Below are 13,395 nucleotides of genomic sequence, written 5' to 3' on the forward strand. Positions count from 1 at the left end.
ACACCAGCCTGTCATCCCCTCCCCTCTAATCTCTCCCTCTCTTCCTAATAAAAGCCTTCCTGCATTTTCAGATTTAAAGGTTTTCCGTAAAACCATTCATCTGTTTGCATTTCCTCCGATGCCCCTTTCCAACACCTTATACTGTCGTTCCTTCCCTGCATTTCCCTTTCTGATGCTCACCTCATAAAACCTCCACCCGGCGTGTTTGTTGCACAACACACCGACGGGTCATATTTCATATTGTCTTGTCTGTGTGCTGCCAGTGTTTACATCATGCACACAGGAAAACCAGATTACTGTGGGAAACCAAGCAGGAAATTAGATAACACTTTACCACAACAACAGTGGGATAGCTAAAGCCTCGGCTTACAACCAGTTATTCAGTAATCTGATTTCCTCCCTTCGCTCACCATGTCCGAAATCACTGCTGGCAAATATTGTTTGATACAGAGTACTGTAGGAAATCCCATTTTACACCATATACGTATGTTCCTTAACTCCTTTCTCTTGCTAAATATGATAGAAATTCATCAACTCAGTGACGTCTCATTTGAGGATGCAGCCTGCTGAAATGAATGTTCACTCAGAGATTACACTTTCAGGTTATGTGCATTTCATTCTAAGAATGAAACCATGAGTGACATGAGCTGTCACATCAACCCCGGTGAAGAAAGCTCAGCAGCATCTCTACCACTGCAGATGCCTGAGGGACTTTAAGCTTCCTCTCAAGGTTCTCAGAAACCTTTAGACCTGCACCATTTGCCCCCTTTTCCAGGAGAAGAACCAGCTAGTGTGGTGCTTAGTTGGTTAAAATATGGCACTTCCTAAGAACCAGTTCCTTCCCTTTTGCACCTCAGACCACGGTGACAGGAAGCTCTGGGTCTCAGCTTCAGTCCACTGCTGCTTTATTGCAGCATCTTTTGCAAAATAGGAAAATAACGGAAGATGCTCGGCTGTAGTTTGAAAGCCAGCAGTTAAAGGCTTCCAGTGGTGTGGATAACCCCTCCCCCTGCCAATTGGTGCTTTGCTCTGACTAAGCAAAGCATTGGTGCTTGCTGAGCACCAGTTTGGAGAGCCTGGAGCTGAAAGCACAAAGAACTTGGTTCTAAGTCAGGCTCTGGCCTGGATGAGAACATGAACCAGAACTGCCCTCCCCAACCTGCAGGACATTTACACCAAACATTGCAGGTTAAAGACCAGGAAGAATTGACAGTCTACTTTCACCTTGTGTGTGTGTATTTATTTGATACATTTAGTTTGCCTATCTTCTACCATGTATACATCGATATTTACACCTTGTGTGTTTGGGTCTGGAAAAGATGCGAAACACATTTCACTGCATTTTACACCGTGAAGAAAAATCTTGTGACAAATAAAGATCTTGACTTGACACACAAGCAGAAACATTCTTGAGTCGCAATTTTCAACAATGACCTGGAAATGGAGGAAGTTTTTCAATATATCGGCATTACCGTAAAAAAATAAACAATCCATAATTTGAAGGGAAAAAGAAACTTCAGGAAATGAAAATGTCCCGTGATGAAGTCTGGACATCAAAGTAATGGAGAGCAACCTGAGGAAATGTCTCTCTGCACAACAACAGCAGCATCTCAGACATTGTAAATCACGTGATTCGATTAGCATTAACTCCTCTCAATGTTTTTAACATTTGGACATCATTTTTTGCATTAGTGATTCTAGCTAGCAGATCAGCTCCCACGTGAAATTTCAGTAGATCAGATGAATCAGGAGATTAGCATCATTCACCAGCGCACTGAGACGATGCATTATACTGTACAACGTCTAATTTAGAGATATTTCTATGGTACAAATAGGAATTTTTGGCAGGTTTCCACAAAATTTAACAAGCGTTTGTTTGACATTAAAGAGTTCTAACGACAGAAACATATGAACAAGTGTCTGAAAACTAAGCCAACACTTTAGCTGTAGTATATTTCTAAAAGAAAGGAGTCATGGTGATCCAAGAGTTTGATATTTTGGATCATTATTAAAGTTTTGTACAATTTCTTAATAACATCTGAAAAAAACAGCTTCGGCAATGGCCAAGTGTTTTGATATCTTGGTGTAGTTTTTCTAGTATCTGCTTGTTAACGTCAGTGTATTCCGTGGGTGTTGGCAGTGAAAGAAATGTCCCAGAAGATCCACTATTCTCTGTGACTGTCATCAGACAATGTTTCATTAGAACTCCTGACTTACATGTGTTGATGGGTTAATGAAGCTATGGGACATTACAACACACATTTTCACCTGCCAGCATTTTCAGTTTGTTAAATTTGCATTCACATTTATTGCATTAACATTAACACATACAAATACATGTATGTCCACAGCCAGACAAACAAAGAGCCGAGTGTAAATGGACATTCAATAAAAGTCATGAATCAAATAATTTTCTTTTTCCATTACGGGGGGGGGAAAGGTAAGTTATTATAAAGTCTGTGTGTGTGTGTGTGTGTGTGTGTGTGTGTGTGTGTGTGTGTGTGTGTGTGTGTGTGTGTGTGTGTGTGTGTGTGTGTGTGTGTGTGTGCGTGTGTGTGTGTGTGTGTCAGACAGAGACATGGCAGGGCCAGGGGTCAGTCCCATATTTTATTTATCACAGAATGAAGGCATCTATAAGAGAAGGGCAGCGTGAAGCGAAGCGAAGAGAAACAAGAAGAGAAGCTGACACATAAAGACGAAAGTGAGGCCAAAAGAGTGAAAGCAGAGCAAAGAAAAATAATACACATCATCTGAATAAAATAAAATAAACAGAGTGCACAGGGATTAAACTTTATGAGGGAGTACTCAATTACTCTTTAATGACTGAGCTCTGCACGTTTCTACATTTCTCCACATCGTCCACATGACTAACCCCGGTGTCCTCGGGTTTACACCACTGGAACTAATGACACTGTTTTTATAATCATTCAATATTAACCCTCCAGCTCAACCACACAATCTACACACTACTTAGAAACTTGCGGTGGAGAAGCGACTGAAGAGAATGAATGAGACCGAGTGTTTGCTTTGCCTCCTGCTGTGTGTCTGAGATTGAGATACCAAGTTCACCCAGATTGACAGCTCAGCTGCTGGCTATGCACACAAATATCCATCATTAAAAAAACACTATCTGAATCGTTAGAGAGCAGTCAGTGCTCAGATCACCCTCCGCTGAAGTTAGTCAAAGTATGTAAAGTTTAGCTTAAACTGCAATTTGCAGCTGACGACAGAATAAATATCTCGTCTTGATTAATTAGTACGAGTGGGGTTTCCAGACTAACTGTTGTGCACAAAGATGCTCTCACAAGCAGGGTGTGCATTTGTGAGCTTATCTGGTATCGACTTGGGTGTCGATACCTACAAAGTTTTCTTTCATTTCACTCAATCCAATAAAACTTTGCTTTGTTTTTTTCTGTCTAGACTGACAGTACAGATCAATGTGTGTGTGTGTGTGTGTGTGTGTGGGGGGGGGGGGTTCTTTCCATTGAGTGAAGCCCTGCGTTGCCCCTTACATGAACATGAACTATTGTAAAATGTTTGATATTCATGATACTGACGCAGTTGTCAAGTGGTTCATCATTGACAGTAGGTTTGATTGTGTGTATCTGTATTAGCACTGTGATTGTGATTCAGTGAGGAGTCCAAATAAAGAAGCTATCGAAGAACCTACTGTCAAAAAACTAATCGACATTTGTGCTTTGCACCTGCATCCATGTCAGTATTTCATTCTGAACCAGCCATGCCAGTGTGATGTACAGTAGGTGACTAGTAGCTGTGTACTCAAGATTGTGTGCTTCATTTTGTGTGTCTATATAGCTCCAGGCATAGCTCTCGCTGTCATTTGTAGGAGAAAATTGAAGTATTGAAGTAGCTGTTTCATAACATCATTTGCATCATCGTCCACCCACCATGACCCCCACATTTCCCCCCAGGATGTGACTAGGTTAACTAGCTGTGAAGCCGTTTCCACATAAATGTCCAAAAGTGTTCACATAGTCTCGTCCATCACAAGCTGCACGCAGCACATAACACACCTGAGCCGAGTTATAGGGATTGTATGGGCACAAAATAAATTAAACTGAAAAAAAATAAAAAATAAAATAATGATAATGATTTGAAGTCATAAAATCTTTATCATGTCGAGGTCCAGGCATCAGATTGTGTACATATAATTGTACACACAGATTTAATGTAAAAAGGTCATTCTCGTGTTTAATTTTGCTTGGATGAAAAACCCTTTTGAGGAAACGGAGCTAATTGTTTGCAGGGTTGGATCCCACCCTCCAATGTTTGAACAGAGTCAGACATCTGTTCAGGAGCAATAAAAGCTCCCTTTACACGTGTGTAAAATGCCTCATAAAGACCTAAAGACCCAGAAAATACAGGAAACAGTCATTGTCTACCCTGGATAGCTCCTGTAAGATTCATATCAGAGTTGGGATATGGAGCTTTTCATTGAATTATTGAATTACATCCCAAAGAACACGGTCTTAAAAGTCTCCTATGGTCCATTAGTGTAATGGAGCAATAATACTTCTGATGTGCTGTTTCCTTAAAGGAAAAAAGTAATACTGTTCCCATTCTGATGACTGGACACTTTCTTCCATTTCAAATCCTTTCATGTATATAAAAATACTTGAAAGTTGAAAATAGTTTCCTTTAAATGTGAAAAGCCCTGAGCATTTCCATCCTCTTAGCTCCTCCTTGTCCGTTTCATCCTAATACCTCCACTTCCCTGCATAAATGTATCATTACAGTATCATTATGTCTACGGCATCCCCCAGTCTCCATTTACAGAGACTTAGGTACTGTGTTCTGGGGCTTACGTAGACCCATTATGTTATTAAGTCATTATAAAGCGGGACAGAGAAAATAATACCCGTAATGGGAGCTACATTGGGCAATACTTAAGTCTCTGCTCCCATCCTGCCTGCATTTCTGCCTATTTGTTTTTTTTTTTATTGTTTTATTTGTTCATATTATCAATGACAAACTCACCCCAGAATTAGGATATGCTGTCCAGCCCAGTTCGGCTGTGGCCACCCGAGTATCCATCACGGTCTCTGCAGCAAAGAAACAGAGGAGAGAGACAGTGGTTAGACTAAAGAGGCTGTTTGGCGTGTCGTTCAACAGAGTTGCATTGCATTGAAACTCAAAGTGGTGACTTGACAGCATCGTCCATGAGTAGAACGAGATGAACGCCCTAAGTGTTTCATCTCTCTGCTTCCTGGAAGTATCATCCGAGTCCTCGTCATGTTGGTCAACACTCAGCTTCGGTGTTTGAGCATGGAACTACAGCAGGTACATCCTGCCTTTGTTTATGTGTATGCTGTGAATTGTGGAAAATCAAGTGGGTTTTTTTGTGTTTGTGTGCATTCTCATGAGAAACTCCATCAGGGCTTGTACATTGTTTACCCGAGGTGGCACGTCTATTCTGCTTTCCATTTGTCAGGGCATTCCCTGAAAATATAGTAAGGTGGAGATACTTTGACTTTGCAGCAGTCAAAACACTGACAACGATGTATTTAGGCCCTGTTTACACGACACCAATTATGAGTTTGTCCGCAAAACTTTCTTCACTTTTGGGGGGGTTCGCTTGCAGATGCACTGTATCCGCAAAGTTTTTAATCCGGTTCCAAAGGCAAAAAGTTTCTTTCACGGCTGCTCATCCCTCCTGCAGAGATTGCTGGAGGATATTTAGCCTGTTACTGCACGTGCACAACTCTTGATGCGTCATCAGTCCATGCGGATGGCAGGTGCTCTCCATTGTCTTCATGTTTATAGCATATTCTTCTCTGCACACACGTCTGTGTGGTTTCATTACAAAATCAAGCAACAGGGCCCTCCCATGGCCCAGCATACTAACTACGTCATTGTCCCTGTGTGCTGCAGTGTAAACACACTCCTTTTTTTTTTAAGGGATTAAGTGTTGTCACGTGAAACGTTGTCATGTAAACAGGGCATCAGTATGCCAGACCACAGGATGCCGCTGTTCCTTTTCTTTGTACTCAAACTACACAGATGTGTGCAGAGAAGAATACGCTATGAATGTCAACAAAATGAAGAGAGCCCAACATCCGTATGGACTGATGGTGCATCAGATGCTGTCAGGGGTGAGTCTCAACTATTAAACCACTGATATGGACGATAAAACTAGAAAACAGACCGTGAGTCAGACCACTACAGGTCGCTATGTTTGTTTACTGATGTATGAGCAGAAAGAAATGTTTACAACAGGATGCTCATGTGCAGTAACAGCGCTCTGTCACCACGCAGTCTCTGCAGGAGGGACTGTGAAAGAATCTTTCCACCTTGGGAGCTGGTAAACTGCAATGGATGCAGTGGATCCGAACACCAGTGTCATGTAAACAGACCCCTCGAAATTTTAGTGGATGCACTCGTATTCGTTGTCGTGTAAACGGAGCCTTATTGAGATTGAAAGAGTTGATGTATCCCCTTGTGTTTCTCTGAACATTTGTACAAATCCCAACTATGTCTGGCTGCAAACAAAGAGCAGACAATAAGATGTTATCACCTCACATAGGGAAGAAGATTTAGATTGATCTGCCTTTCTATGGACTGGCATTACACAAGGTGATATCTTGCTTCATATCTATAGACTATTGGAACTCACAGATTGGCCATTGTTTTGAGCTTGTTCACCGTTGGCAACAGGTCTGGCAGCTCACGCACAAACTTTGTCGGCCCTGTTCTGATGAATAACTGCCGTCTTGGCACAGTGAAATCCAGAAACCTGATCTCTTGCTCTCTGAGGGAAGAGAGAAATATGGCAGTTATCACAAACTACCTGCCCCTCCTGTGCCCCCCCCCCCCATACAGATTTATAGATTTATAGAATGATTGACTGAGTAGCACACTGGCCTTAGCAGTGTAATGGTGGATTCATAATTTACTCTGTAACAGACAGTTTATTCTCCGGATTGTACCGTCCATCTTATAGGGTGTATTTCAATTATTCAGTCCTCTGCCACAACACGCCCCGGATTTTGTCTGTTGTGCCCAAACAGATCAAACAGTTAGAGACAGACATGATGTACAGATAAGAATGGTGTGTGTGGAATCCGCAGGGGGAAGTGCATCTGCTGTGTCTCCACGTTGGACTAATTCCACCTTCGCAGCAAACAGTTGGCTGGCACAGCCCACACGTGTCGCTGGTGAAGAAGAAACCTCACTCTCATCAAATGCAAAGGCACAACGCTGCCCTCTTTCAAGATTTCCAGAAGAGGTTGCAGCCCCTAGCAGCCAGACGACGCACGCAGCACGCACGCAGCTGTTGCTTGTTTCTCCAGTGAACTTGGAAAGAATTTGAAATGATTTGAAATGATGGAACACTCCAAGCTCGTCATCTGCAGCTCAAGTGGTCTTCGTTTAATAAAAAAAAAAAGGAAGAAGGAGAAAAAAGGCACACAGAGGTAAGGATGAGTGACACGCCACTGGCTGGAAGGAGCGAGGTCTTTCATTCTCAATCTCTACTTAGAGGGAGAAATTGTCCTCAGACATGAAACCAATTAGCCTCGGTAATTCGGCATTCCCGCTATCGCATGCTAAGACACACGCACAGGAACACACACGCAGCAGCCGGCTCGGGAGCAATTTTGCGTGTGTACCTACAGTGACAGCCTTGTTCACACCCGGCTTCCATCACAGTATTTCAATTTTTCTAAGATCAGCCCGGTTTCCGCAGCCAGCCAGCCAGCCGGCCGGCTCCAGCCTGCCCGCCCGCCTGTACGACTCGCTGTCAGCTGGGGAGATAGGAGCATGAAACAGCCCTCGAGTCAGCCAGCATTGTGGGGCCTGCCAAGCCTTTCTCAAGGGAAATCACACAAGCTTTAGTCAAATCAGACAGGCACTTGGTCGGCCATTTTCCATTTCCTTTTCAACCAAAAAAAGGGAGGGGGAAGAGCAAGACAATGAGGGGGAGAAGACAAAAGCGGTCAAAGGCCAAGGGTTGGGTGGACGAGACATGTCATGTGACCTACTATCGACCATTAGCAGGATATCAAAGTAACAGATGAGTAAAGGGTCATGCTAAGTGGTGATTAGCAGCGGGGTGCGGCTCGCGCAGCCGTCATGTCCCGGCTCACACACCTGTCCACTGCCACTGGGGATTTCAAAATGTAAAAACTGTCCCTTGTGTACGCATGTATGTGTCTGTGCACTTTAAATGAGCTGTTATGAGGACCATCCATCCATTAAATCATAAGTGGATTAGAAGAGTTTCATTTTGAAATGAGCTAGCCACGTTAATTAGAAAAGCCGTCGCTTTAGAATTACAAGAGGAGCTTTTAGTTTATTGCTGACATTAGAAGTTATCCCGTGAGCTTCCCAAAAAAAACCTAGTGTTTCTTTCTTTATTTTTAATGTTCTTTTATTTTTAATTAAGAGGCCACACAGTGGCTGTTGGTCCAGGTCATTTCTGGATAAAGATAAAAACTACTACACAAACATATGAGAACAAACATTTCTCTCTTTGATGAATCATTCTCCAGATTCATGCAGAAAAATGTTTGCAAGCTAAAACAAAAATGCATTTGAAGGAGCTGAAAGACTCATTTAACTTCATCTTTCCTCACTGTCAGTGGGTTCCTGTAGCTTAATGCAGGCTTGCTCATTAGCTTACACCATAAAACCCTTGTAAAAACAATTAGTCTGCCCAACACTTCTCATTACTCTTGCTCACTTTGAGACTTCACGAAGTCGTTTGGAAGATGAGGAAAGACAAGAGCTAGCTGTAGTCCTTTGTGTTTGGAGGGTTGCCCAGAGTGTTTTCTTCTGCATTCATATTCTGCCACGTCAGCTCCACCTGCAAGCGCCAATAAATTAAACGCAGCCAGGTTCACTAGCAGTTCATTCTACAGGAAAATTATTAACATCGAGAGCTTAATGTTGACTCTGTAACCACGGTTCATAAATCTATTGGAAAACAATAGCTTGTAGGTGTCAGGGTAGTCGGCCCTAAATGAATTCAAAGAGCTGCAGGGCTGGAGGATGTATTGTGACTACATCACAGAATATTAGTTACTCTAAATCATACAATGGATGTGAGTTAGTTCTCTGTAGAAAGCTTTGTCAAGCTGATACACTGCCAACGAGCTCGTTGAAACCCAGCAGTCCCAAACCCAGCCAAAACCAGGAGTCAGACGAGAACCTCCACCATCCAACCCCAGCCCTTTCTTATTAGCAGCAAGTGATGGATCGATACCAAATGGTGGGCTGTTTCCACAGATAGAGAGAGGGGATGGAGAGAGGGAGGGTGAAGAATGAAAGAGTGAGAGGGACTGCATTAAACATTGATGGGGCCTCGCGTTATAGATCGATAAGGCAGCTCTCTTCGCACAATTACACGTCAGCAAGCAGTCGCATGATACATCACATAGACATGCATGATTAAATATTACCAGCACAGCACCCAAGAACATCTATAGCGAGGGGGTTCAGGGAAGAAAGAAAAGCAGGAATGAATCGCCCCATCTCTCCACCCTCTTTTGGCTTTTACATATGACTTCAATTCTACACTTTGTAAGTCACAATGGCAACGCGTCTCTGTAATTCCCTCCTTTGTGGCCGTGTCTCTATGATTGTGCGGCGTCTGGTCGATAGAACATGTGCTGAAGCGCCTCTCTGAAGCGTTCTGGCTCCTCAGTCGATACGGCAGACAATTCTCCACGGATTTCCATTCCGCTCTCCATCTTTCCCATTCATCTCTCCTTTAACCCCCCTCCCACATACGAACACTTTGTGTTCCCCTGTTCAAGGATGCGGGTACACTTTGTAATGCAATGAGACAATCATGTCCAGATGCTGGCTACCAGGCTGTGAGGACCTGCTCAATGTGATTGTAGCAACAGACTGAAGGAAGATCTGAGGTCCTCAGATGACATTATTAAAGGGGGTTTGTCTTTTCTCTGCAAGCAAATCAGGATGAAGATAGAAATGTTGAAAAAAAAAAGAGAGAGAGATGAAAACCAAGAGGACGAATCAGCGAGATTGAAATGAGCACTTAACAATGATGAAGCCCCACGGTGGCCTGCTGAGCCTGGAATCTTAATACGGGACTGAAAACAGTGACAAACAAACAAGAGTGAAAGACGCTTGCATCTCCCAAACTAATCAGCTGCCCACTCAGGGGATTTATGAATATAAAAGGAACATTTGTGACAGAAGGAAGTATTTTCCGAACATTTTCCATTTTTCACACGGCCAGCCACCTACAGAATTCTGGGAAATCTCACAGTGAGACTCTGTAATGGATTGGAAGAAGGAGCGGCTCAGGTCCAGCCTGGTTAGTACCATTTAGCTGATTTGAAAAACTGCGGTTGTGCTTTTGGCATTTGCACTGCTTCAAGCAAGAAACAATTTAAAAGAAAAAAAATATCTGATTGAGTCACCATGTTGTACAGAAAATACAATCCTTGTGAACACAGATGTGAGACTTTTCTAATCTGAGCCACACTAAAGCTATGTCAGTCACACTGAAGGGTTTCTGCTTTAAATAGAAGATACAGAACGGTCCACAGAAATACATCAAAAGAAATATGTAGCGTCTATGTCTCCCTGAAGACAGAAATGACAATGTGCCTGATTTGGAAAATAAACAAAAAATAATCTGCCATCCTCTGAGACATTAGCAGGGAGTGATGGGACACACAAGTCCTGCATCACTGAGCCACAGATAGGATTAAATGAACAGGCTCACAAATTACACAAATGTTTTAAGTGTCCTCAGCTCGCAGTCGGCTCGCTGTCACTAGCTCAATGAAAATTAGGTTTTCAACTTGAAAGAAGAGACAAAATAAAAAGCCAAGAGTAGTCAGAGTGAGATGAGCGACAGATGTTTGGAAGAATGTCTCACCAGATAGGAGAATGAATATACATGCAGGACCTGCAGGACCTGACGAGATTATCCTATCATCTCAGCAAGGTGACATACTCTTGGCCTCCCACATCTGGGCTGCCACGTCGCATAATATTTAAGATTCAACCTTGCGGCACTTCGTGAGGAGCCACATTCTCTTCCTCCGCCATTACTGCTTTGTAATAGACCGGTTGTGGAAGAGAAGCAGAAAAACGCGGCGGCCCTCCCGAGGCCTGGTTGGCAAACAGAGACAGGTACACAGTCCATGTTCACCCGCAGGACATAGCGGCAACACAGCAGCAAAGACTCATGCATCTCATCACTTCTAAGTGGTCAGTCAGTCTTTCAGCTAATACACAAACAGCACATTTATACACGAGCTCCCTTTTCAACTTCACACCTCTTTTTCTGCGGCTCTTGTTCTTTCTCTCCCTCCTTTTCCTCCCCCGGTCAGGGGAGAGAGGTTAGGCACATCATTTGCATTCATTAACATTACATTAGCAGGCAGAGTGATCTTTAGAAACCAGGCTGCCAGAGAGTGTCATCTTTAATTCATCATAACCCACCCACCCTTCCACTTTACCTCCACCTTAACCCCCCTCTTTCCTTTCTATGCATCCATCCATTTCCTTTTCCTCTCTTTCCTCGATCCCTGTGCATCATTTCTTCTCCTACTCTGACCTGAGCTTCTTTTTCAATTCCCATTCACCACTGTCTTTCAACTTCTTCACGCTTCCCCAGCTCTCTCTCTTTATTTTTGTTAGCTTTCCACAGCTATTCCTGCCTCTTATCCTTCTTTCCCTCTGCTGGCTGATAATGACAGGCTACAGGAGGTTTGATTTCTCTTCCTGCATGAACTCTACCAAGGAGAAGTGATGCACCCAAAAACTCATCAGCCATCAGACGAGATAAGAAACATCAGGATGAGCATCCATCTGGAGGAAGAGGACTGAGAGTCTGAGGACTGTGAACTCAGCAATCCAGGTTTTCTTTTACTTTGTATCAGAGAAGGATCTGGGCTTGCTATTAATGATGTAAGGTATGAAGCTTTGTCTGCCTTTCATATGTGGATTCCTATTGTGACAAAATATCAGTGCATTAATGCCAGTCTTCAGGAAATTGTTAATTGCAAAAATTATTAAGTGTCGGTTTTTTTTAACCTACTTGACATGCATTTCTCTGACATACATGAGCAAATCTAATTTGGAGAACCTTGGAGCAGATAAAGCTGGGTGGTGCCTCACTTGCCTAAAGCATTAAAACACGCAGTATTACAGTACACACAGTACATCCAGTACTTTACTGTACTTTGTGTGCACCCTCAGCAGACAACTCATCCACGGATGACATTTCAGAATTCTTTGGAGAAAATTAATCCTGTACATTGTACTTTTAGATTTGATTTCTAATTGATATTTAATACATGTTTCATATATTTAGTATATGTGCATATATATTTAGTATGATATCATATGGCTTTGTTTCTCCAGGTTTTGTTTGTGCACATGACAGCCCCCACCCCCCCCCCCCCCCCCCCCCCCAAACTTCGGCACTGCCGTGTGCTGCGCATGCAAGTTCCACCTCACTAAGGACTGTACCAGTCATATTTTAATCATGTTTATCAAGTAACATCAGTACTGTATGAGCCCTGCAGCTTGTTAATATGTTGGAAGGCGGAGTTACATGATGCACCTGAACGCATCACTCAAATTTTAACTTTACAGCTTATTTGTTTTCAGAAATATATTTCTGAAAACCATATTTCTGAAGACCGCATCTGAGCTGGTGCACAGTGTTGAGTTTGCGCTCTGGGCAGCTGCCAATGTTTTTTTTTTTTTTTTGTGTCAAATATACTTAATATATCTTAATAATCCTTCCAAATGTGTCAAATATACTTCCAATCCAATCCTTCAAAGCAATAATGCTGAAAAAAATTGTCGTGGACGAGTTGTCTGGAGGTGCAGTTTTGTGCATGAGTTGTCCGTTCACCCCACATTAAGCCCCCATCTGCCCTCAGTTTGGCTCGCAAGGTCATTTCTAAAAATAAAGATCAAAGAATCACAATTTTGAATTCAATTTGAATTTTGAAGAAAATACTACCGTATTTTCCACCCTATAAGGCACCTAAATACCTCAAATTTTCTCAAAAGCTGCCAGTGCGCCTTATAACCCGGTGCGCCTTATATATGGAAGAATTGTTCTACTTGAGACTGCTATTTGACAGCTGAACAACCAGAAGCTTTTATTTTGACAACTCTAACTTCACAACCGGATCTTCAGAGCGGACCACACTCCACACAACACCTTCATCACTCATGGTTGCACACCAACATTCTAACAAACCAAAATAAACTAGATGAAATAATGACTCCCTAAACTGGGGAACAAAAACACATAAACACAATCAACACAACACCAAGCCCAACAACGACCCACAATAACCTCCAACAACACAAAACATGAATTTGTCGCTGCAAGGCATGATGGGACATCATGCCTTGCAGCGACAAATTCAACCT

General features: G+C 42.7%; 1 protein-coding gene across 1 annotated transcript in view; it reads right to left on the minus strand.

The window, feature by feature from the left end:
* ephb1 (EPH receptor B1) overlaps positions 1–13,395 on the minus strand; it is a 218,997-nt gene that overhangs the window by 148,224 nt on the left and 57,378 nt on the right. The window contains exon 2 of the mRNA XM_080503748.1: positions 4,999–5,063. Coding sequence (XP_080359874.1) covers positions 4,999–5,063 — 65 coding nt within the window. The remainder of the gene's footprint in view (positions 1–4,998; positions 5,064–13,395) is intronic.

The sequence above is a fragment of the Blennius ocellaris genome (assembly GCF_963422515.1).
Source record: "Blennius ocellaris genome assembly, chromosome: 10".
NCBI lineage: Eukaryota > Metazoa > Chordata > Actinopteri > Blenniiformes > Blenniidae > Blennius > Blennius ocellaris.